At 45.8% G+C, this 26076-nt stretch overlaps 1 protein-coding gene across 1 annotated transcript in view; it reads right to left on the bottom strand.

Moving 5' to 3' along the window:
• The window catches only part of LOC307245669 (glucagon receptor-like), a gene marked incomplete at both ends in the record, with an annotated part of 32454 nt that overhangs the window by 3548 nt on the left and 2830 nt on the right, over positions 1–26076 (bottom strand). The window contains 12 exons of the mRNA XM_080021316.1: positions 3–44; positions 656–794; positions 890–981; positions 1086–1155; positions 1689–1749; positions 3415–3574; positions 5172–5328; positions 6869–6975; positions 9369–9490; positions 13016–13123; positions 14077–14182; positions 14760–14873. Of these exons, the coding sequence (XP_079877442.1) occupies positions 3–44; positions 656–794; positions 890–981; positions 1086–1155; positions 1689–1749; positions 3415–3574; positions 5172–5328; positions 6869–6975; positions 9369–9490; positions 13016–13123; positions 14077–14182; positions 14760–14873 (1278 nt within the window). The remainder of the gene's footprint in view (positions 1–2; positions 45–655; positions 795–889; positions 982–1085; positions 1156–1688; positions 1750–3414; positions 3575–5171; positions 5329–6868; positions 6976–9368; positions 9491–13015; positions 13124–14076; positions 14183–14759; positions 14874–26076) is intronic.

Genomic DNA, 26076 nt, shown 5'->3' with positions numbered 1-26076 from the left:
ACCTCTTTATTGGAGTAACAGTAGAGGACGGAGACCAGGAAACCCTGAAAAGAGACGGAGAGAGGGTTTGCCTCAGATCCAGTTCACAGAGAAAAACTAAATGAAAAGGGGTTCTGGGGTTCGAGACCCCAAAGGAGACGGACGGTGCCTGTCAGCTGAGATGCAGCCCCGTCAGGCCACCTCGATGAGCCGGGCTCGCCAAAGGAGGAACAGGACCAGCATCCCTGTCAGCGCCATGTTGAGCGGCCCCTCAGTAGATCAGCCTGGATTTAGTCCAGTTTGGAACTTCAGCCTTGCATGTGCAGCCCACGAGTGACGCGGGACGTTCATTGTTTTAAGCGAGGCTCGCAAACACGAAACGATGACTGAGAATGAAACATATGTGTGACAAAAGGTGAAGATATTTGTCGTAATTCATATTGAATTTGACTGAGTCGCACGTCGTGTTCCACCCGCATAAAGAAATCGGAGCCGAACGAACCGACTCATTACGCCGACGGAATCAGAAAACAACAAAGAGTCGTGAAAATTGAACGAGACGTACATTTTTTTTTATAATAATAATCTTTTAAAAGATAAAAACTCCCAGAGAAGGGCCCAACTTTTTCATCTCTACATCCCAGGCTGAATGTGTCCGGTGGGGGGCGGACCTCACCTGGAAGGAGTTGAGGAAGAGCGGGAAGAAGACCTTGACGTAGCGCAGGACGCCCGTGGTCTGTTCGTCCGTGGCGAAGACGAAGATGACCTCGTGGATCCCGAACAGGGGGATGAGCGTCAGCGTGGCCTTGGCCAGTCTGGAGCGGCAGGAACCACAGAGACACGGCTTTGATCCCACAATGCCCCGGGGGGGGTCTACGCTCCGGGTGAGGAGCACGCGACGGGGGCTCACCGCAGCTTGTAGTTGGGGTAGCCGTTCTGGGAGCTGGCCCTCAGCTTGGACAGGATCATCTTCAGGATCTTCACGAAGATCAGCAAATTGACCTGTCGATGGAAGAGGAGGAAAGTCCTGAGCTGGGAACACCGGCGTTTGTGATGAATCAGAGCAGGCGAGGCGGTGGCGGTGGGGGTGGGGGTGGTCTCCTCACCAGGGAGGCCAGCAGGATGGGGAAGCGGATGATCCACCAGTAGGTCATGTTGTCGTTGAGTGCCCAGCACCTTGGAGACACCGAGCGGACTCGTTTAGTTCAAAGCGCACCAATCACATGGACGACGGTGCCGCACGCACATGTATCTCACGACAAAGGAAGCAATTTCTGTCTGTCTGTCTGTCTGTCTGTCTGTCTGTCTGTCTGTCCGTCCTTGGATTATCTCGAACAACCGTTCATCTGATCTACTTCACACTTGGCGGGTGTGTCGCTGGTGACCGAGGGACGTGCAGTGTCCAATTTGGTTTAATTTGACCACGAGACACGTGTTAATTATAATAAACGTTCAATAAACAGCGAACGGCGAGCGAGCGGGGGGGGGCTCTGCGCCCGAGTCGCAAAGACGCTGTTCTTTAAACTGCCGCTGTATTTTTACCGACAGCGTCATCCTACATTGTGGAACACAGGACCGAACCCATTGACATGATGTTAAACTGTTCCATCCAACGTCTTAGAAAGGATCACATTGTGAACGAGACTCGAGACTTGGTCCTCACAAGTATGGTAACACACACACACACACACACACACACACACTCTTACTCTTTGTTTTCCTTGTACAGCTTCACCACGACCCAGGGAACAACAAACAGCAGAGGAGTACCTGAGGAGGAGGGAGGGAGGATGGGGAAATACAGAAGAATGTCTATATATGAAAGGTGTGTTAACCTATGATACACAAAACAAATGAAAGGCATATACTGTATATACATATACATACACCGATCAGCCACAACATTGGAACCACCACTAATAACACTAATATTGTGTAGCTCCTCCTCGTGTCCCCAAAACAGCTGTGAGGTGGAGGCATGGACTCCACCAGACTCTGAAGTGAGGTGGAGGCATGGACTCCACCAGACTCTGAAGTGAGGTGGAGGCATGGACTCTACCAGACTCTGAAGGTGTCCTGTGGTATCTGGCACCAAGACGTTAGCAGCAGATCCTTTAAGTCCTGGAAGTTGGAGGTGGGGCCCCCATGGATCGGGCTTGTTGTTCCAGCACATCCCACATGATGCTCCATCGAATCGGACCCTAACCCCACCCATCCACACGATGTAGAAGAAAAGGTGATCCATCAGACCTCCACCTTCTTCCATTGCTCCTTGGTCCATTTGAGACGCTCACATGTCCATTGTAGGTGCTTTCAGGGGTGGACAGGGGTCAGTTGTGATCGTGGAGTTGTGCTACAGTAGTTCTTCTGTAGCATCGAACCAGACGGACTAGACTTCACTCCCCACGTGCATCAATGAGCCTTGGGCCCCGTGACCCTGTCGCCGGTTCAGCGGTCGTCCTTCCTTGGACACTTTTGGTAGTAACCACTGCAGAGCGGGAACAGCCACAAGACCTGTGCTTGTGGAGATGCTCTGACCCAGTCGTCCAGCATCACAATGTGCTCCTTGTCAAAGTGGCTCAGATCCTTACGCTGATTCATCAACTTTAACTTGCTTGTTGCTGATCGGTGTGTCTGTGTATGTATATATATATATATATATATATATATATATATATATATATATATATATATATATATATATACAGTATATTGCATATTGCCCGATTTTTCATGTTTATCTATTTCTTTGGTTATTTTATTGTTGTAATATTTGATATTTCTTTAGGTTTATTGTATATTTGCCATGTTTTCTATTTTTCATTGTTTATTTTACTGCCTCATTGTTGTTGTTCATTTTTAGGGTTATTGCACATTGCCAGATTGTTCTATCTTCTAGTTAATATTTGGTTTTAGTGTATAATTCCATCCATCCAAATTAAAAAGGGTATTTGTTTTAGTACAGTTCTGAATAAAATGGATCAGAACAGGCAAGTGCACAAAGATATTGGTGATTTATCATTATATTGTTATTGCTATGTTAGCGATAAAATCCCAGACTGTATTGTCTCATATCACAATATCTGATATGAATATCACGAGATTACGATAACCGTAATCCCAGTCAACATCTAGTTATTATAGTTACGATCTACAGTATATATAGTTATGATATTGAATAGATATAATAATAATAATAATAATAATAATAATAAAAATACTTAATCATATAATATCGATACATGATATTGATATCGCAATATTACGATAAACAAAATCCCAGACGATATCTAGTCTCATATCACGATATTGATATTATATTGATATCGATATTATATCAATATCGCGAGATTGCATGAAGCAAAATCCCAGATGATATCGAGGGAGGGAGGGGAACAGCGCCTCCCGGTGGAGACAGCCGGCGCGGGGCCTTACCCCATCCCAGGCAGACGTAGGGCAGGTGCCTGTTGTTGTCGACGAACACGGAGGCGATGAGCACCGAGTACAGGTAGACCGCCTCCCCGAAGAACCAGAAGTGGTTGGCCAGGACGCAGTACTGCATCACCGCCTGGGCCACCCGGCAACCGAGGGCGGCCTTGGGCAGCAATGAAAGGACACAGAGAAGATGATAAAGATAAAGATGCTAAATTATATGTAATGTAATATAAAGAAGGAGATAATCAAAACACAGCGTTCCTTCAGACCCGGCACCGGGAAGGCACCACGGGCGTGTCCCGCAGTGACGGGAGGGCCGGCGCTCGAGTCTCCTGATTGGGAGGACAAGAGGCTCATGATGGAGTAACTCATCATCCGTTGAAGGAGGCGGATCGTACGGGATCTCCTTCAAAGCTCTGGATGGTGAGGGCGGGGGGCCAGAGGCACCTGGGGCGGGGCACTTGAGCCGCAATTTGTTTCAATTGCTTTGATTGGAGGTGAGTGCGAGGCTATTTGAGTCTCTTTTCTCAAGGGAGGCCTGACAAAGAAGCGTGAAAACGATGCCTGTCAACGTTAACACGACAACAACGCGGCGCAAAGCACTGATGGTGATCGGTTACGTTTGTTTAGGTTGCAGCCTGCGTCAACACAGACATGTCTCACTGATATATAGTACACAATACAACACACACACACAAACACACACACACACACACACACACACACACACACACACACCAGCACAACTGAAAAAGTGATAAATAAAAGACTGTTTTCCTTATGTGCGCTGTGATTGGCTCGGAGACAGAGAGGGCGGGACATCTGGTGACGCTCGCTCTGCGTTCTCGCTCGACGTTGGTCCAACAGTACCAAAGCAGTTATACATATTCATTGTTTTGGGCTGTTAATTGATTTCCAATGAACATACATTTAACTACATCAAGCATATTTGTCCACTCCCGCGCTGAGAGTGTTAAAAACTTGAAAAATATCCCTTTAAGGAACATTTTGAACGGGATTAATTTGCGATTGATCGCGATTGATTATGCACAATCATGCGATTAATTGTGATTCAATATTTTAATCGATTGACAGCCCTCGTAATAATACGATTCCGTTTCAGCCGGCTGTTTTGATTCTGATTGGTTGATTGGCGTCGAGGGGGTGAAAAATGGCTGCGCAGGGCGACAACAGGTGGAGGCACCGTGGTGGATCGCCTGGTTTCTATGGAATCGTCAAGATCGTTCGTTGCCTACACTTCCTGTAGCGAAGGAAATCGCTGTCGACTTTAAAGTTTGTCCTTTAATCTCTGACACATCGGGTGTTGACCTCCGGGAAGAGCGATTCGTCGGAGAGGCAGAGCCCGACGCCAACTTTCAGACGTGCAGCATGTGGTTGCTGGGACTGACAAAACGGTTGAGGGATTTTATTAATTTTCAAATTGAATTGCTCAAGAGATAAATGGATAGTTTTCTCAACGGACGGAGGGGTAAACCGTGCTGGTTGACAATGGGCCAAATCTGCTTTCCCGGGGGGAACAACTAGGCAACCGTCATGGTTGAGCCTTGGAGAAAAGCGGAGCACGCTAACATATTAGCTGCGTCAAATCCTCTTGCTCCGTACAGAACACGCCCTGGTTTCCATCATAAACAGACATGTTGTGCTGCAACGGACTTTGACCCGAGGCCTGGTCTGTACTTTTACCCGGGTCCCGGTCTGGATTTTGACGCGGGTCCCGGTCCGGACTTTGTACCCACCTGGTGGCTGAGCATCTCGGGCAGGTCGGCCTGCTTGACGATGCGGCGCCCCCAGTGGCGCTCCAGCAGCGTGTCCTTGACGATGACGGACACGGCTCGCAGGATGAAGGACAGGAAGAGGTTGGCGTGGAGGTAGTTCCTGGTGCAGTGCAGCTTCCTGTGCAGGGACACAGCAACACACTCTGTTTGTTCATCCTTTACTTGATGAATCCCTCGGGGGGGAAACTGGGTCTGCGTGTCTCCCGTCCTGCTGTCTGAGGGGGTTCAGTGTCTTGCTCAAGGACGCTTCGGTGCGCTGCCAGGAGGAGGCTCCTCCCCTGCTTTCAGAAAGCGAAGCGGCGTTGCGTCGAGGCCCCCTGGTGGCCGTTTCCAAAACAACTATTAGCCCCGCCCACAACTCTGCAGGTCAATGGAGGACAGGCCAAACGCAGCGACTACCCTTCATGTTTAATGTCCCTCCCAACGTGTTCCAGGGAATTGTATTTGATAATGATGATCATTTTTAAATGATGTGGGGCGGAGGGGGTGAACGGGGTCGTGCTGTGGCTTTTATGGACCGTCGACGTGTTTTTTGTTCCCGCCATGTTTGTTGTCGCGCGAACCGTCTTTTCCTCGTCCTGACTGGTCTGAAAGCGGCTAAACTGGCGATCGATCGATATGTGTAGTTATTAAATGGAAAAAGTTGAGAAAGTCTGAAAAAATGTAGGTTTTCCTAGTTTAGCAGTAGTTTAAGAAATTTTAAATCAAAAATGTGACAATTCAACAAATTAAATTGTTGGAACTAAATAAACATCTGGTGCATAAATTGCTTTTTCATGCAATTAATTAGTAGTGTACGTTATTGGGATCGAGTTGAAATTGATCATATATCGTATATGATTTGATATGAACTGGTGTTATACGTTAAACAGCAATGTGGGGATGGTAGCTCAGGCGGTAGAGCTGGTGGTCTAGTAATCTAAAGGTTGCTGGTTGGATCCCAGGCTCCTCCTGCTAGCATGCTGTAGTGTCCTTGAGCAAGACACTTAACCCCTAATTGCTCCTGATGGCTGCGTCCGTCGGTGTTTGAACAATTGTAAGTCGCTTTGGATAAAAGCGTCTGATCAATGTAATGTAATGTAATCTGCTAAATGCAATGTAATGTAATGTAATGTAATGTCTTCTAACGTCGTCAGACAGTGTTTCCCAAAGTGTGTGCCGCGGCCTCCTGGTGGGCCGTGAAGGTACTGCAGGTGGGCTGCGAGAGGTAATTTACAATAAAAAAATAAAAGGTTTTTAATTTTCAATTTTGTAACTATGTTTGGAATGACCATAAAATATTTATCGTGACATTTTAAAAGTAATCAGAACTTATAAACAAAGCAACCGGATTTAAATGATGTGTTATTCTTCATTTACCAGACCTGTTATTTATCTGGATCATAGCTGATGGAAAGCCTTTGGGTGGGCGGCCACAGAAGATTTTCACATTTGAAATTGGGCCGCGGCATTCTTAAATGTGTGAACGGCTGTCGTTAGGTCCTTGATGCGAGTTCCACTCTGGGGAAACGGAGCCTGAAGCGCTGACCGTTAATCATCACCAGGTCATTAAAATGTCATTGCTAATCACGCCTATGGATCCGAGTCGATATTTATTCCTTCTCTATCGATCATGAGCATTAAGGAGTGAAATGTGTTTTTCAGCAGCAGTGGGGTACCTGATGCTGAGCAGGATGACCAGCGCCATGGTGAGGGACAAGAGCGACAGGGAGTGTCCCACGGTGTAGAGCATCCTGAAGCTCATCATCAGCTGGATGGACCACAGCTGCAGGGAGACACCATCCCATAATAATAATTCATGAAACATCATGAAACGCTAATTCAAGAGTCATTGTCATTTATGGTGACCGGACGTCCCGGTTTGTCCAGGACTGTCCAGGTGAGTCCCAAGCTGAGTCCCAACAGATCTTAGTTAAACACTAAAGTGTCCCGGTTTTACAACACAATTATAACAGTGATAATAATATTATACTTGTTTTCAGCGCTTACATACACCGATCAGCCACAACATTAAAACCACCTGCCTAATATTTTGTGCTGTAACGCCCCCTCGTGTCCCCAAAACAGCTGTGAGGTGGAGGCATGGACTCCATCAGACTCTGAAGGTGTCCTGTGGTATCTGGCACCAAGACGTTAGCAGCAGATCCTTTAAGTCCTGGAAGTTGGAGGTGGGGCCCCCATGGATCGGGCTTGTTGTTCCAGAACATCCCGCGGATGCTCCATCAGATTGGTCTCTAACCCCACCCATCCACATGATGTAGAAGAAAACATGATTCATCAGACCTCCACCTTCTTCCATTGCTCCTTGGTTCAGTTGTGAGGCTAACATGTCCATTGTAGGAGCTTTCAGGGGTGGACAGGGGTCAGCATGGACACTGTGAGCTCCCATACGCAGCAAGCTGCCATGCACTGTGTGTTCTACACCTTTCTATCACAGCAACATTCACTGTTTCAACACTTTGTGCTACAGTAGTTCTTCTGTGGCATCGAACCAGACCGACTAGACTTCACTCCCCACGTGCATCAATGAGCCTTGGGCCCATGACCCTGTCGCCTGTTCACCGCTCGTCCTTCCTTGGACACTTTTGGTAGTAACCACTGCAGAGCGGGAACAGCCACAAGAGCTGTGCTTGTGGAGATGCTCTGACCCAGTCGTCCAGCATCACAATGTGCTCCTTGTCAAAGTGGCTCAGATCCTTACGCTGCTACAACACATCAACTTCAACAACTGACTGATATAATAATTATATATATAACACTATATATATTACACAATATACATTATATATATATATATATATATATATATATATATATATATATATATATATATATATATATATATATATATATATAGTTAATTATATTATAATAATACTTTATAACACTTTATATGTAATACTTTATATCACTATATATATATATATATAATAATAATAATAATATATAACACTATATATATAATAATAATATATAAAAGTATATATGTAATAACATATAACACTATATATACTGTATATAATAATACATAACAGTATATATATAATAATATATAATAGCATACATATAATAAAAATATATAACACTATATAGACAATAATAATAATTATATATCTATCTATCTATCTATCAGTGTATATATTATAATAACATATAGCATCATAACACATCAACTTCAACAACTCACTCTTCACTTGCTGCCTCATATATATATATAATATATAACACTATATATATATTATAATATATAACACTATATATATAATAATAAATAAAACAATATATAATAATAATAATATATAACACTATATATAATAATATTTAACAGTATATATAATAATAATAATAATAATATATAACAGTATATATACAGTATATAATAATATATAACAGTATATATATATAATAATACTATATAACAGTATATATGATAATAATAAAAAACAGTTTATAAATATAATTATATATAACAGTATAAGTATAATAATAATATATAACAGTATATATATATAATACTAATAATATATAACAGTATATACTGTATATAATAATAATATATCCCACCCCTTGACAGGAGCCATTTGAACCAGATGATCCATGTTCTCCACTTCACCTGTCACTGGTTGAATGTTGTGGCTGATCAGTGGATATAATATACTGTACAGAGACAGAAGAGATGCACGAAGATCCCACCGGAGAAGTGGGCGTCGTCATCAACACGGCCACTCCCTGTGAAGTGTGTGTGTGTGTGTGTGTGTGTGTGTGTGTGTGTGTGTGTGTGTGTGTGTGTGTGTGTGTGTGTGTGTGTGTGTGTGTGTGTGTGTGGGGGGGGTTCCGGCGCTTCCTTTAGGTGACTCCGCTGCACGCCCCCGTGCCTCTCTTATGCACCGTGCGTGACTGGGGGGACGCTCATCCGTCACTATCTCACCCCCCTGCCCCCCTGGGTCTTCCTGGAAGTTTAGACTCCATGGCTTATTAAAGGCCTGTTTCTCAAGATCGGCGCCCTGCTGGACGGACGGAGGAGTGACAGTGATATAATATTTAATTACACTCAGAAACCTCCCGCCCGTTGTGTGTGAAATCATGATTTCGGTCCCGTCGCGGCGGCTCCGCGGGGGAGGTGTTGTTTTGGTTTGTCTTGCCCTAAAACGGACGCACCTCCTGCGACGTCACCTCCTGCTCCTCCTCGCACTGGGACATGTCCCTCCACACCTGGTCGTCCTCCGCCCTCACCCACTGGCCGTCGCCTCCGCACCTCCGCCGGACCACGCCCTGCGACACTAGGGACGGGAAACGCTGATCATACCACCTCGCTGGACAAAGCCTTGGAATAGAATGACCATCCATCCATCCATCCATCCATCCATACACAAGCCATCCATCCATCCAGTCATCTATCGATCCATCCAAGCCCCATTCAACCGTCCATCCACTTATTCCATTCATCCAACCATCCATTCATACAGCCCGTGCGTCCATCCATCCATTCATCCATCCAACCTAAAGTACTTTTAGCGCCCACAGCGGCTGGATGAGGAGTGAATAGATGGAGTTGAACAAAGAGATTGTGTCAAACCCACTTGTGTTGGGGTCAAGTTTGACCTGTTTTCAAGTTTAGAGTTTTAGTGTGAACATTATTTTTTATTTGTTTTAATGACGACATGAAAATAATAGTAATAAAATCCCATTAAAAAGTAAAGTAACATTGTCTAATAATATTAAAATCATGTTTCATGCCAAGAAAGCATGAAGTCAATTGTAGAGGCATGCAGCACGTATGACCCCACACACACACCCCACTCTCACACACACACACGCACCCACATACACATGCATGCGCGTGCACGCACACACGTACACACACACACACGCATGCACACACACACACACACACACACACACACCCACATACACATGCATGCACATGCACACGCGCGCACACACACACACACGTACACACACACATATATGCAAGTAGAGGAGGAAGTGTCTGAAGTCGAGGAGGAAGTGTCTGAAACAGAGCAGGAAGTGTCTGAAATCGAGGAGGAAGTGTCTGAAGTAGAGCAGGAAGTGTTTGAAGTACAGCGAGAAGTGTCTGAAACAGAGGAGGAAGTGCAATGTGATCCAGACTACAGCAACAAGAGCTCTAATGAGGAAGAGGACCCTAATGATTCAGAAGCTCAAAGAAAGATAATGACGTAAAAAAAAAAAGGCAAAATACCATGGTCTTCAATCCCCCAGGGCAGTGTTTCTCAAATGGGGGTACTTTGGGGTACTGCAGGGGGTACTTCGAAAAAAACAAACAAAAAGTGATTGTTTATATATAATGTTTTAAAAAACACATACGATGCACACACAGTACATTAATTATGAATCATTTTCTTTTTTTTTCTCCCTGTGCCAGTGAAGGGAGCTGACAAAAGATCTTAGAAGGGGTGCACAGACATACCTAAGACACACCCTGAGCTTTTTGTAGCACAGCGGGAGAAAAGATCCGGATGACCACCGTGGAGGGGAGATGGACGCATGCTGCTTGATGCCACTTCTAGTCTATGTTCAAGCAACACTTTTGAACATTGTTTTTTAAAAATTCAACTGACTGATAATTTTTCATAGAAAAGTACATGCGGTCAATTTTGACCCATAACACAGCATATGTAACAGTAATTGCTCGTTTAACAAGTTATTTTGTTTTATCATGAGCCTCGCGTGGTCTTATAATATATTTGCCTGTTCTGTTCATCATAAGCAATAAAAAATTATGAATTAATAAATTCTGCCTATTTTAAATTAAAAGCAGTTTGTACATCGTAAGTTAAATGTGGTATAAAGGTACATAAAATATCAAAGTATGTATATATTATGGTAATATATTATATACATTATATATTAACAGTAACTCTTGGACGACTCCACTTTTTAACCAACAATCCAATTACAAACGTTTAAAATCTGAAAGTCTTTATTTTACCTTTCATGTTCTTTCTTTTTGTTTTATGTTCCCAAACTGGGCTGATATTTATGTCACAGGTACTCGTCACTTAACGACCGAGTTCTGTTCCTACGACCAGGTCGTTAAGCCATTTGGTCGATAAGCGAGGACCCATGTTATTTTCACGCTAAGGGGGCGTGGCTGGTATATATAGTGTATGAAGTATAAACTGTGTAGTGTGTATAGTATATATAGTGTATATAGTGTTATTTCACAGTAAGGGGGGGTGGCTGGTATATACAGTATATAGTGTATATAGTCAAGTCAAGTCAAGTCACACTTTATTTATCAAGCGCATTTCATACCAGGGCATCACAATGCGCTTTACAAAGAAATACAAAAAAGAAAGAAACGTAGTTGTCAGCCGGTCATTACAAAAGAATGCCCCTGAAACAACAGCAACAACAAAAGCAACAACCAAAACAACAATAAAAGCGACTCCAACCGCACATTTTGGTATTTTTTTGTATTTTTAGAGCTTATAGAGCTTATTGTGCGTAATCACCGGGTGTCATGACATTTCACTGCATATATGTATGACCGTATGTATATGTATGTGACAAATAATCTCTTGAACTTGAGCTTGAACTTGAACCACAGTGGCAACAACAGCAACAGAAAACAACAACAGCAGCAACAGCAGCCACAGAAACAACAACAATGGCAGCAGCAACATCGACACCAGCAGCAACAACAGCAAAACAGCGTTAAAAACAACAGCAGCAACGCACACGCAAAGACGTGACCGGAACCGGAAGTGTTAGCTCTCACCGGAACCAGAAAGGTCACCCAGGTTAAGGACGGTTAAGTTGAGGTATTAGGTAAGCGAGGGTTAAGTTTAGGTATCATGTTAGCAGCAGCAACGACAACACCAGTTAAGGTATAAGGTTAGCAGCACCAACAACAACACCAGCAACAATAACAACAACACTAGCGGCTACTATACCAGCAGCAACATTAGCAGCATCGACTGGGGCTTGGAATCTGTTCTCCAGCCGGAGTCTCCGGCATAGAGCGGCGCAAGGAGCGCACGCAACGCCGGCCACGGCTCACCGCCAGGGTCCAAGGCTCTGGGGTGGAGCAGGTCGGGACTTGGGCCATGGTTCCTCTATCACAGGCGGCGGGGCGTCAGATGGATCCGACTCACCCGCATTGAGAATGGATCCGGGCCATGGGAGAGTGGAGTCTAAGTCCGGTCCGATCACAGCGGAGGACATGGAGAAGGAGATGTGCTTAGCCTGAGCGCTAGCGATGGAGGTCAGACGCACAAACAGTTCATCCTTCTTCTTCACGTCCTCGCGCAGGCTGTGGATGTCTTTGAAGACCGGGGGTGGCCATTGCGAACACTAGTGTAGTGCATACTGACAGACTGCGGGAACGAGACTGGGAACGATGATGGGATGCGATGTATACAGTCTATATAGTATATAGTGTATATATAGTGAATATAGTATATAAAGGGTGATGAGATAAGTTGCTTTGTATTGTAAGCAGTGTACAGTACAGACTGGTCAGAGATGTGGTCCTAAGTCCCAACGGTAGGTTGTTCAGTGAGGAGTACCTGTATGCAGTATATACTGTATGTTATTATTTAGTTTTCCATGTTTTAATGTCACATTTTATGTAAACAGGCTTGTTTCTCAGAGCAGCTGGCTCCGTGCAAATAAGGAGGAGAAAGCTAGCCGCTTGTTTGTGGTGGAAATGCCACTAAAATTGGAGGGGTGGAACGCCACATCTTGGGCTATTCCTGCTCCTGAGTCCTGCTCTGTCAGAAAGAGAAGAGAAGGGGAGGTTTGGACAGAGAGCGACTGACCTTTGTGGAACCAGGGCAGGTAGAAGGGGCAGGAGATGTTCACCATGGAGCCGGCGGGGGCGTCGGGCCAGCAGGCGTACCTGTCGAACGTCCGGTTGCAGTAGAACTCTACGGAGATGAGGAAGACGCTGAGAAGGATGCTGCCGCGGAATAATACAACACAACCATGGCTGCAAGCGGCAGTGTAGGGGCGTGGAGCTCAAGAGGGGAAAGTTCCACCACAGATTGTCCGAGGGAACGCCAGGCGACACAACGCGGCTTACACCAACATGTTCGCACCCCCGGCGGCCATATTGCCAGGACTATCATAACTCTTTTGGTGTCTTTGAACAACGGGGGTCCAAGGAATCGAACAAAGTTGGTTCAGTTGATTTTGGACAAATGGTCCGGGAGGAGATGTCGAAAGTTTGTTTTTCCGATATATCGAAATGGCGGAAAATCTGATTAGTCAAGGTGGTTGCTCGAGACGCATGGTCCAATTGGTCCCAAGTTTGAGATTTTGACTATTGGCCTCCATATCCATCAATGTGCCAAATAGTAAAAAGAACGACTGGGAGGAACATGGTCAACCACAAAATGTGGCGTAATGATAATAATAAAACTAACAATAAGAATAGGGTGCCACGGCCCCTGACTAGAGCTGTGTTAAAAACACCTTGTACACCAGGAAAACGCAGAACAGACGTCTCCATTCTGAGGGGATGAGGATTTGAACAAATCTTGTACGTTAATATTTTGTTGTGGCTCATGGAAACAAGCGGCGAAAACTGGTCCTAGACCCGTCAAAGGACGCCAAATGTGGACGGCGTGGAACTGTCACCAAGATTTATCCTGAAAAAAACTATTTTTTAAGTGTCGCCATAACTCATAACTCAAGTCAAAACAGCCTCCGGAATTTCCGGATCCAAGCATTTAACTCTTCACTGTTAAACGCTGTTTAAATCAGCGTTTTGTGGTATTTTAAGTGTTTATTTTGCCTTTCTGCACCTTCTGCTTCCTGTTAACTCTGAGTATGGAACTGACTACCGGACGGTGTCGTCGAGGAGGGGCGTCCATCTCACCCTGAAGCAGAGGAGACTCCAGCTCCATCATCCGGACGCATTCCTCTTTGTACTGAACCCACTTCAGGTACGTCTCCTCCAGGACCTTCCCGTTGGTCATCCCAAACTGTCGGGACATTTGAAGGACGGAGACACGTCACTGCACCACCATCACTTATGGGGGGGGGGAACATTGTTTTACTGAAAATAAAAATAAAAAGAATCCCTCCACCTCCCCTGCCTCCACCTGTGGGGCGCTACGCTTCCACCCAAAGCTACGCACTCGCCTCGCTGGGAGGGATGAGCGGCGGAGCCCGGGAGCCCAAACTCAAACCATGCATCATGAATGAAGATCGTTTAGTCATCCTTCGTGAGCGTGAGTTTTCAGAACGTCACAGACTCTTCTAATGGATGCTCACAACATCACATGACTTAACGGCTGTTTATTGTGTGCGGAGGTCCGATGAAAGCACCGATAGACATCCCCGAATTATCCTCAAATGATCAATATTTTGGTACTTGTAAAATGATATTGTGATATTTCATTTAGTCAACACCGACCGGCCCTTATCGGCCGTTAGAAGCGGCGCTGCCAAAAAGTAGACGGCATTTGTAGCTGTGGTTGTCACTCTGAATATTGTCCACGTTTCTCCGCAGCGGATGCCTCTATTTTGGGGTGTGGAATGTTGGTGTGATCATGTGACCTTGGAGAGCTGGAGCAGCAGCAGGCAGGTCAGGGTGACGGTGTGGAGCCGCCCTCCCAGGACGCCCCACATGGTCCTTTTGTGCCGGCAGCTGCTGACGATACCTGCGGCAATCTACCGGGAAAACAAAACAAGCACAGAGTGAAAGGAGTGGAAGGACTTTCTTGAGCTCGCTGTTCAACTGGGGAAAAGCAGTTTCAGCGGAAGAGTTTTTTTCAACGGCGGCTTCAACCTCCATTGATGGAGGATAGTGGTGTTGATGATGATGATGATGATCTAAAAGACTGAAAGATTCGATGATTCTGTATATTCACATGTAACATATTCAGTTTCAAGTAGAAGGAGGTACAGTAGGAGGTACAGTAGAAGGAGGTACAGTAGGAGGTACAGTAGAAGGATGTACAGTAGAAGGATGTACAGTAGAAGGAGGTACAGTAGAAGGAGGGACAGTAGGAGGAACAGTAGAAGGAGGTAGAGTAGAAGGAGGTTGAGTAGAGGTACAGTTGAAGGAGTTTGGGTAGAAGGAGGTACAGTAGAAGGAGGTAGAGTAGATGGAGTTTGAGTAGAGGTACAGTTGAAGGAGGTCGGGTAGAAGGAGGTACAGTAGAAGGAGGTAGAGTAGAAGGAGGTTGAGTAGAGGTACAGTTGAAGGAGGTCGGGTAGAAGGAGGTACAGTAGAAGGAGGTAGAATAGAAGGAGGTAGAGTAGAAGGAGGTACAGTAGGAGGTACAGTAGAAGGAGGTAGAGTAGAAGGAGGTTGAATAGAGGTAGAGTGGAAGGAGGTAGAGTCGAAGGAGGTAGAATAGAAGGAGGTAGAGTAGAAGGAGGTGGAATAGAAGGAGGTGCAGTAGAGTGGAGGTACAGTAGCGTAGATGTAGAGTAGAGGTAGAGTAGCATGTAGAGAGTGGTTGTCATGGTGATGGATGAGGTTAATAATATGATATGTTCCATGTCTGCCCGGCTGAGGCTTGTGATCTATTCTGTATATTTACATAAAAACACTGAACGACTCAAGATTCCTCTAATATTAGAAGCTCAGGTTCTGTGGGATTATGCACCAAGTATCGTGTTGAGAACAGAGCTGCAGCTATTTGCGTACTGTAGGTTCCTGCTCCCATATAAGCTGGGTGTTGCCATGGAAACATATGTTTGTTTGTTCGTCTGTTTGTTTGTTTTTCCAAAGGGAAGATCTGAACCGATGGAGTGTTGTCAACGAGAGGATGAGGACGAGTTCACCTGATTATTTATTCAAAGATTAGAAGGTAATACTGACACACTACACCCATTCTCATCATACAGTAACAAGTAGTTAGTTAGTATTTTGTTAGTTAGTATTTAGTTAGTATTTAGTTAGTAGTTAGTATTTAGTTGGCTAGTTAGAGTCAAGTAGGATGGAGGTGGAGTAGAATGAGGAAGAGTAAAGGTAGAGTAAAGCAGAATGAGGTAGAGTAGAATGAGGTAGAGTAAAGGTAGAATAAAAGGAGGTAGAGTAGAATGAGGTAGAGTAAAGGTAGAATAGAAGGAGGTAGAGTAGAAGGAGGTAGAGTAAAGGTAGAGTAGAAGGAGGTAGAGGAGAATGAGGTAGAGTAGAAGGAGGTAGAGTAAAGGTAGAGTAGAAGGAGGTAGAGGAGAATGAGGTAGAGTAGAATGAGGTAGAGTAAAGGTAGTATAGAAGGAGATAGAGTAGAAGGAGGTAGAGTAAAGGTAGTATAGAAGGAGGTAGAGTAGAAGGAGGTAGAGTGAAGGTAGAATAGAAGGAGGTAGAGTAGAAGGAGGTATAGTAAAGGTAGAGTAGAAGGAGGTAGAGTAAAGGTAGAATAGAAGGAGGTAGAGTAGAAGGAGGTAGAGTAAAGGTAGAATAGAAGGAGGTAGAGTAGAATGAGGTAGAGTAAAGGTAGAGTAGAAGAAGGTAGAGTATAGGTAGAATAGAAGGAGGTAGAGTAGAATGAGGTAGAGTAAAGGTAGAATAGAAGGAGGTAGAGTAGAATGAGGTAGAGTAAAGGTAGAATAGAAGGAGGTAGAGTAGAAGGAGGTAGAGTAAAGGTAGAGTAGAGGGAGGTAGAGTAGAATGAGGTAGAGTAGAAGGAGGTAGAGTAAAGGTAGAATAGAAGGAGGTAGAGTAGAAGGAGGTAGAGTAAAGGTAGAATAGAAGGAGGTAGAGTAGAATGAGGTAGAGTAAAGGTAGAATAGAAGGAGGTAGAGTAGAAGGAGGTAGAGTAAAGGTAGAGTAGAGGGAGGTAGAGTAGAATGAGGTAGAGTAGAAGGAGGTAGAGTAAAGGTAGAGTAGAAGGAGGTAGAGGAGAATGAGGTAGAGTAGAATGAGGTAGAGTAAAGGTAGTATAGAAGGAGGTAGGGTAGAAGTAGGTAGAGTAAAGGTAGTATAGAAGGAGGTAGAGTAGAAGGAGGTAGAGTAAAGGTAGAGTAGAATGAGGTAGAGTAGAATGAGGTAGAGTAGAATGAGGTAGAGTAGAATGAGGTAGAGTAAAGGTAGTATAGAAGGAGGTAGAGTAGAAGGAGGTAGAGTAAAGGTTGTATAGAAGGAGGTAGAGTAGAAGGAGGTAGAGTAAAGGTAGAATAGAAGGAGGTCGAGTAGAAGGAGGTAGAGTAAAGGTAGAATAGAAGGAGGTAGAGTAGAGCAGCGGTTCCCAACCTTTTCGGCCTCACGGCCCACTTGAAAATCTCAAAAGTGTTCGTGGGCCACATCCGACCGAGTAATACAGGAGCCAAACAGTGCGTTCTCAGAGGACATATATTTTAACTATCATATGCATTCTCATACATACAGTGCAGTAGTAGTAAAACCAAAAAAGAGGTGGGTTAAAAATAACCTTATATCCATGGAACTTTCGCGTAACGTCAGTACCGGTATCTAGTAAGCGCTGTCTGAAGGGCGCAGTGTTTTAAATGTAGCCTAAAGACTCACACCAGCGCTGATAAAACTAACAATACCAGGAGCACATTAATATGAAGTCACCTCATGAGAAGCTGGTGTTGCATGGCAGACACCAAATGCTTGATGTCTGGCTGAACAGTCTCAGGCGAAGATCTGGCTCAACATTCAGTTTATTCCTGTATTTCGTCTTCAATGCCACAAGCGCTGAAAAGCCAGTCTCACAGAGGTACGTCGTCGTGAAAGGCGTCAGCTCTGTCGGACAGATCAGGATACTCAGAAGCAACATGAAGCCAAAAGTTCGTCTGGTACTTCTGTGAGAAAGCCAGTTTCAATGCTCTGTCGCAGGAGAGATCCACAAGACTCTCCTTCACTTTTGCGCTCAGGCCTGCGAGGGTCTCGTCACTGTGGCTGGAGAAGGGGTTTTCCATCCAGCTGCACTGCACATCTGGGATGTGGAAGTATTCGCACAGCTTGGTTCTTAAACCGTGCAGGTGCTCTTTGACATGATTGATCACGGTGACGGGAAGCCTTTTTCTTCGTTTGTCAAAAGATCTTACAGATTCTCAAACGAGTCAAAGTTTGACGGGTCGACTCGCCTGGCCCGCATCTCCATTTCTCTTAAGGTCGCTTTTATTTTATCCTGGACATTGAACCTAGTCGCTGCTTTTCCTTGGAGACTGAGGTTGAGTCCATTTAAGTGGCTGAAAATGTCGGCCAGGTATCCCAATTAAGCCAGCCACTCAAAAGCGATGAAGCCATGCGAGTTCAAACTTTTGTGTCGAGAAAAAACACCCTCAGCTCATCACGCAATTCAAAAAAGTCGCATCAGAACCTTCCCCCTTGAGAGCCACCGGACTTCAGTGTGTAACAGAATCTGCTTATGATCAGTGCCCATCTCGTCACATAAAACGGGAAATAAAGGTGACTGCAGTGGGCGGCTTTTAATGAAGTTTACTGCACTGACCGCCTAGACCGCCTCGAACAATCTTAAGGTCTGCAGCATTTTCTTTACAGCCAGTGCTGCTCTGTGTATACCGCAGTGAACAGATGCTACAGCTTTCACCAGGGTGAAGACTCCACTTTGCTGGCCCAGCATCGCACAGGCCCCATCAGTGCTCACTCCTACACACTTGGACAATCAATCCCGTTTGAAACCATGAACGCGTTCAGAATGTCAAAAATGGCTTCAGCAGTTGAATGAGTCAGTAAAGATTTGCAAAACAGGAAATTTTCTTTTATCTCTCCATTGTTTTCATACCTTACATAGGCAAGCGGGTTTGACAGATTTGTGATGTCTGTCGATTCATCCAATTGGACGGCATAAAAACGACTCTCTCGTATGCTCGTTATCAGCTGTTCTGACACATTCTCTGCCATCTGGTCAATCCTGCATTTGACTGAGTTATCAGACAATGAGATGAGGTTGATTGGCTTGCACGCCTTCTCTCCTAACATCACCCCCACGATCACTTTTGTGGCAGGAAGAATTAAATTCTCCCGATTGTATGCGGCTTACCGGGCTTGGCTATGAGTCGGGCGACCCGATAGGATGCTTCCACTGCCTTCGCGTTCTCGGTGCCAATAATTTTATTAACAAAAAATTCAAGCGGCTTGGAGCAGTGTCCTGGTGGTGTTTTGTCTGGAGGTGACGGTGCAGTTGACATGGCTTCAGAGCTTCGTTTGATAAAATCTCGGAACACACCACGCACAGCGGTAATGTGGTGGTTTGTCTTCCGTGCCTGTCCAAAAAAAATTCCCAATGATAAATATTCAGCGCGATACTTTCTCCCAACCTTTCTTTTTTGTTTGACAGGGACTGTCCTGCCGGGACTTGTCTTGTGGATGATGTACCAATGGCTTCTTTCCTTTTCAGTGTGCCTGATGCTGCCAACCGTCCATTTTGATTATCACCTCAAGTTCAAAAATGTACAGGTGCATGTCCTTCGTGGTCCGGCTTGGATGTAGGACGCCCTACCATCACTACCTACTGTATCTATCAGTGATGAATTTGAAGGTTTTAAAGAAAAAATACCACAGTGCACAGTTTTTTACATTTAAAAACGTTTTTGTAATTAGGTCCCCCCCCCCCCAATAAAGTCGGTGTTTTGCCATTAATTTGGCGGCCCACTTGCAATACCTTGGCCCATAGTTTGGCAATAGCTGGAGTAGAGGTAGAGTAGAAGGAGGTAGAGTAGAAGGAGGTAGAGTAGAAGGAGGTGGAGTAGAGGAGGTAGAGTAGAAGGAGGTAGAGTAGAAGGAGGTAGAGTCGAGGTATAATACATGGAGTTAGAGTAGAAGGTAGAGTAGAGGAGGTAGAGTAGAAGGAGGTAGAGTAGAGTAGAGGTAGAGCCAAAGGGGGTAGAGCAGAGGTAGAGTAGAGGTAGAGTAGAAGGAAGTATAGTCGAGGTAGAGTAAAAGGATGTAGAGTCGAAGGAGGTAGAGTAGAGTAGAGGTAGAGTAGAGGTAGAGTAGAGTGGAGGTAGAGTAGAGTAGAGGTGGGATAATTTGAACAAATCTTTTTAACGAGTCACTCGTAAAGAGCCCAATCTCCAAAAAGAGCCGAACTTCTCATCGCTCCTCCGAGGTCAAGTCCAGTTTATTACATATTCACATGGAAATCAACGCCATCCCCAGGTCTTCACCTCCACTTGGGCAGAAAGGAAAGCTTTCCTTTGGGGGAACAGTAATTGTTTTCAGTTACCGAGTCACAAGGGAACGACTCTTTTGCCGCAGTGACTCCGGACTCCTGAGTCATTCAGAAGGTCAGTTCGTTCCGGGCGAATCGTTTGCAAGTCTGCAGTTACTACTTTCAAGCCGTTACAGCGTCTGTCTGAAACATTTCGTCCAAAACGGAGGACGAAAAAAGGGGACGGGCAGAGGGTTTCAGAACACTGTCGGACCACAAGACGACCACGTAAGGCGACCACATTCGGATGTGAGTTTCTATTATTTCTTCTTTCAATTCATCTTTTCAAATCCAAAACCGCTCAGTTGTGCCGGAACCCAGCGAAATGATAGAATATGATCATAATGAAGAGTGCTGCCTCCTGTGTGCGCACATCAAATGACCTGGAATCGTGGATGTGTGTGTGTGTGTGTGTGTGTGTGTGTGTGTGTGTGTGTGTGTGTGTGTGTGTGTGTGTGTGTGTGTGTGTGTGTGTGTGTGTGTGTGTGAAATTACTTAGTTGGTTGGGGGCAGATAAACATGTCTTCAAACACACTTCACTGTGAGAACACACACACACACACACACACACACACACACACACACACACACACACACACAACGTTCCATACAAGCAAGGAAACACAATAAGGAAAACATGCCTGTAGAAACATATAAACAGAATAAACATATTTTTCTGCTCTCCTTGGATCCAAAGGTCACCACTCCACTGACAAACGCTGCACATGTGAAGACCACCACACTCCACACCACACACACCCAGCGGTGCCAACGATGCACGAATCCAAACAGCGCTCGCTGGAATTCAACAGATTTAGGGAGACATGTTGCTCCGGTGTCGACACCAGGAAACACGCCAACCGGGCACTGTTTGCTGCCAGTCGGCCTCCTTCACGACCCCCTCGTACTGGAATTAATTAAAATGAAATCCCGGTAACTGATCTGTTCTCCTGTCAAAGCAGAGTGTGATGGAGTTTAAACAAACTGGCAGCCATGTTACCACGGGAAGCTGACATTTAACATTAAAAGGCATCTTTTTTTTGCGGAGAAGTGTAAGAATAATTTATTATTAATCATCTCACAGCCGCAACTGCGCCACTGCACTGCACTGCACCTTCTTGCTGTGGGGCAGCAGCAGGGCAGTTTCTGGCCTTTTGGGAGCCCGATGCACAATGTTGTTTTGGGCGCCCCTATTTTGTGAAAGTAGGGTGGGGGGATTCCAAACCCACTGAAGAAAGAAGAAGAAACAGTCTTTAATCATCACACGACACTCCACAACACATGCTTGCACACACACACACATGCTTGATGGTGGCTGGTGAAATGGCTCCTCTGCTTTTGACCCATCCTGGCTTGTCCTTCCTCTGGGGGCACAGCCAGGAGCAGTGGGCAGCGTACGTGGACGCGCCCGGGGACCAGGTGATAAGTGTCCATCGCTGGTCAGACGATGATGTGTGCATGTTTTTGGTGGGGGTCCTTACTGACGTGAGGTGGAGGAAACCCCATGTGAACACGGGGAGAGCATGCAAACTCCACACAGAAAGACTCCTGTTTTGGAAGATAACCCGCCGGAGCACGGTGCCAACAGCGCCCCAGGCGGGAATCAAACCCAGGACCTTCTTGCTGTGAGGCAGCAGTGCAATGCACTGCGCCACCGTGCCACGGCGGGGGCATCAATCGGCAGTTGGTGCCACATACAAGTGCCGTACACCATCAGAAAGCTGAGACCTCAAGGAACCATTTGAGATATGTCAATATTTTCTATCAATTACAAGGAAATAAACATTATATTTGTAATTGTGCCTCATAAAACGATCAATATTTTGAGTGTGAAGGGTTTTTGAACATTATACTCATGCCTAATGATGTCCACCCCCAATGCCTCATTATGTGGGATAAGTTGCTGCACCAAGTTGTGGGTTGATACCATTAACTACACAGCTTTGGTACACGGTGATCACTCCAGAATGTGGGAAAAAGTGTCAGAAATCCGCCGGAGATTTGTACGATTTTGACGATGGGATGACAAGCACAAATTTCATGACTGTTTTGGCACCACGCTGTGAGAAAACCGTGTGTTTGGGACCCTGAAGCCACCAGACCCGATGTAGCTGATATAGGTCGGGCATGGCTGTGAAGGTGGGACACGTGGGGTTCTCATGAGCCAAATTTCACTGCGATATCTTGATGTGGGAGGTGACATGTGGACATGATGTGGGAGGTGAAGGGACCCGTTTGAAATAGACATGCCCATTTACTTTGGTCAGCTTTGCAGCTATGTCACGCCCACAGGCCGGCTGGCATGACACAGAGGCAAAGGCACAGAGTCTGTATACAGCAAGAGGCAGCAGCAGGACTACACCGCTCACTTATTTATTTATTAACTGCCTGCCTGTCTGTCTGTCTGCTTGCCTGTCTGCCTGCCTGTCTATCTGTCTGTCTAATCAGTTTGTCTGTCTGACTGTGTGTCTGTCTGTCTGTCTGTCTGCCTGCCTACCTGTCTGTCTGTCTGCCTGCCTGTATGGTGGCCTGCCTCTCTGTCTGTCTGTCATACAGGCAGACAGACAGACAAACTGCCTGCTTACCTGTCTCTCTGTCTGTGTGTCTGCTTGCCTGCCTACCTACCTGTCTGTCCATCTAATGTTTGTCTGCTTGCTTGCCTGCCTACCTGTCTGTCTGTCTGTATGCCTGCCTGCCTACTTGTCTGTCTGTCTGTCTAATTAGTTTGTCTGTCTGTCTGTCTGCTTGCCTGCCTCCCTGCCTGCCTGCCTGCCTGCCTGTCTGTCTGTCTGCCTGCCTGCCTTCCTGACTGCCTGCCTGCCTGCCTTCCTGACTGCCTGCCTGCCTGCCTGCCAGACTGCCTGCCTGCCTCCCTACCTGCCTGACTGACTGCCTGCCTGCCTGCCTGCCTGCCTGCCTGCCTGCCTGTCCGTCTGCCTGCCTGCCTTCCTGACTGCCTGCCTGCCTGCCTTCCTGACTGCCTGCCTGCCTGCCTGCCAGACTGCCTGCCTGCCTCCCTACCTGCCTGCCTGCCTTCCTGACTGCCTGCCTGCCTGCCTGCCTGCCTGCCTGCCAGACTGCCTGCCTGCCTCCCTACCTGCCTGACTGACTGCCTGCCTGCCTGCCTGCCTGACTGCCTGGCTTTCTGTCATGGTTAGAATAACACAGATAAGTGTGTGGTAGTTCCCGGGGTCCTAGCCCCCAAGACCCTCCACTTCCAGACGGACCCCGCCTCCATCGCCTCCACCACCTCCACCACCTCCAGCATCTTATTACCGTGTTTTCCTGCTGGCGGGAGGTCGGTGCCTCGGGTGGAGGGAACGAGGGAATGGCAGCGAATGGAAAGACTGACATGGAGGAGGAGAAGGAGGAGGAGGAGGAGAAAGTGAGAAATGTCACCTTGTCTCCTGTGTGGTTGCAAATGGCCGCCGCCCGTCCTCTGCAGTAATTGGACCAGTTTCAACATAACCGTTGACAACTGTTAAAAATGAACAACAAGCAATAAAATAAGCCTAAAAAAATGGACAAACATGAAAAATAACTCTGGTCTGATTCAACAAAACCTACAAATGAACTGGAGGAAGAACAAAAATCAATATACAATAAACCCAACAATTACCAGTGATCAACAGGTGGAGATGGAAACCTCTGTGATCATGTTTAAAGCTGATGAGGGTGAAATTCATCGACGTGATACGGAGACACAAAAAAAACATTTATTTCTGTTTGTGTTTGCACCATGGAACCAGGGCGAATCGGCAGCTCATGTTCCATCCGCTCTGCAGAATACGTCTGGCCACCCTCCCATTCCAACAGGTTTCCACCAATCACAACCATTTATCTAATATGGGGCGGGGCTGATACCATGACGATGGAGAGGAGAGCCGTTGACACATCTTAAGATGGCTGCCGCCGATGTGGAGCGCTCTGTTTAATCCGCTTTTGTGACAGTATTTAACAAACTGGACGGTATATGATTGGTTGGAGGTCTATCCAACGCTGTGATTGGTTGTAGGTTCAAGTTCAAGAGATTTCTATCCAATGCCCTGATTGGTTGTAGGTCCATCCAATTGTGTCCAAAGACATTGTGGTCTGCGCTCGTTGGTACCGCCACTTAGAAATCTAAAATGAACAGAGCGATAATATGCATTTGGGAATTGGTCCAGTGATCCCACGTTAGATAATTGCAATAATTAATGCAAAGTCAATCTTATTTTATCTTTGAAATTGGCAAATTGCAGCAACATTTCTGCATTAAACATCCAAATTAGCAGAGCGAGAAGATACCAGTTGGTGCTTTTAATTTCTGGTTCATTTTATGGACTTATTACTGGAACCCATGGAAAAATGTTTTTTTTTCCCTCTTTAGTGTTTCCGCTCAAATAGTAAAACATTTCCAGTACTTTCTGTGATTTGCAGATTTCATATCATCATGGGAGGTGGTGTCTGTTCAACTTTTGAAAATTGAAAGCGTTTCCAAGCTATTTCTGCTCAAAATAATAGTTAAAGAAAAAAACATCGAAATTGAACTCCTGGCAGGATCGACTTCAGACCATCCCAGAACATGAGGGGACGGCTCACTGCACCATCGGTGTTTGGATGAAAAACACCGCCACTCTTCCAGACCGCTGCCGCAGAAAACCGTGGAACCGTGGACATTTTGAAAATGTAAAGTATGAAAGAGGAGACGTAAAGTAAAATGACCTACATCCAAAATAAAAACACACCATTCTGGCGCCGATGGCGGGCCTGGCTGACGCCAGCAGGGTCGGTACCGGCGGAGAGGGCGACCGGTGGCAGGTCGGGCCCCGATCGCTCCCTCGCCACTGACTTGGACCTCAGGGTTGATGCTAATGAGCAGATCCATTGATTGAACTCTAAACACAGCGTTTGAACTTCCACCGGCTGCACCTGGAATGTCCACAAAGGGCCAAGGAGCCCACCCTCCAGCCGGCCCCCCTCCTCCACAACTGACTCTCCGGGTAATTTAACACTGAGACAAAAAATGATTCATTTCTCCCTCTCGCCCCAAACAATTTTCGGAGGCACCAAGTGGACGTAATGTGCATCAGCCATGAGCTTGTGCGCAGACACGTGAATGAGGCGCAGAGGAAGTGAGGCCTGTGAAGCGGGTCCTGGGGAGGCCCTTCGGAGGGGCTCCTCCCACTGCACTCCCTGCCGTCACCCGGCCTCCAGCCTCACAGACACGCCCGTCGGCACGGCGGCCATGATGGAGAGCCCATCCAAATCAAGAGAAGAAAGAGAAAAGCTCTTCAAGCCACAAGCGATACTACACCAGGTATTCTCAACATGGGGTTCAGGCACCCGCCAGGGGTCCTTCAAGACGTTCCAGGGGGTCCCCAACAAAATGTTATTATATATAACATAATATGATGTTATTGGATAGGTTATTATATATTAAAAACATAGTGGTGTTGTTGTACATAATAACAATATATTATGTTATTATACAGTATATCATGACATAATATGATGTTATTGGAAATGTTATTATATATTGATGACAAAGTGATGTTATTGTACATAATAATATAGTATGTCATTATATACAATAACATAATGATGTTATTGTATATATTGACATAATATAATCTTATTTTATATAATCGTGGGGATGGTAGCTCAGGAGGTAGAGCTGGTGGTCTAGTAATATAAAGGTTGCTGGTTGGATCCCAGGCTCCTCCTGCTAGCAGCTGTAGTGTCCTTGAGCAAGACAC

This window comes from Zeus faber (genome assembly GCF_960531495.2).
Source record: "Zeus faber genome assembly, chromosome: 20".
Classification (NCBI taxonomy): Eukaryota; Metazoa; Chordata; class Actinopteri; order Zeiformes; family Zeidae; genus Zeus; species Zeus faber.
The sequence above is the reverse complement of the archived record's forward strand: the minus strand, read 5'-3'. Positions and strand labels throughout refer to the sequence as shown.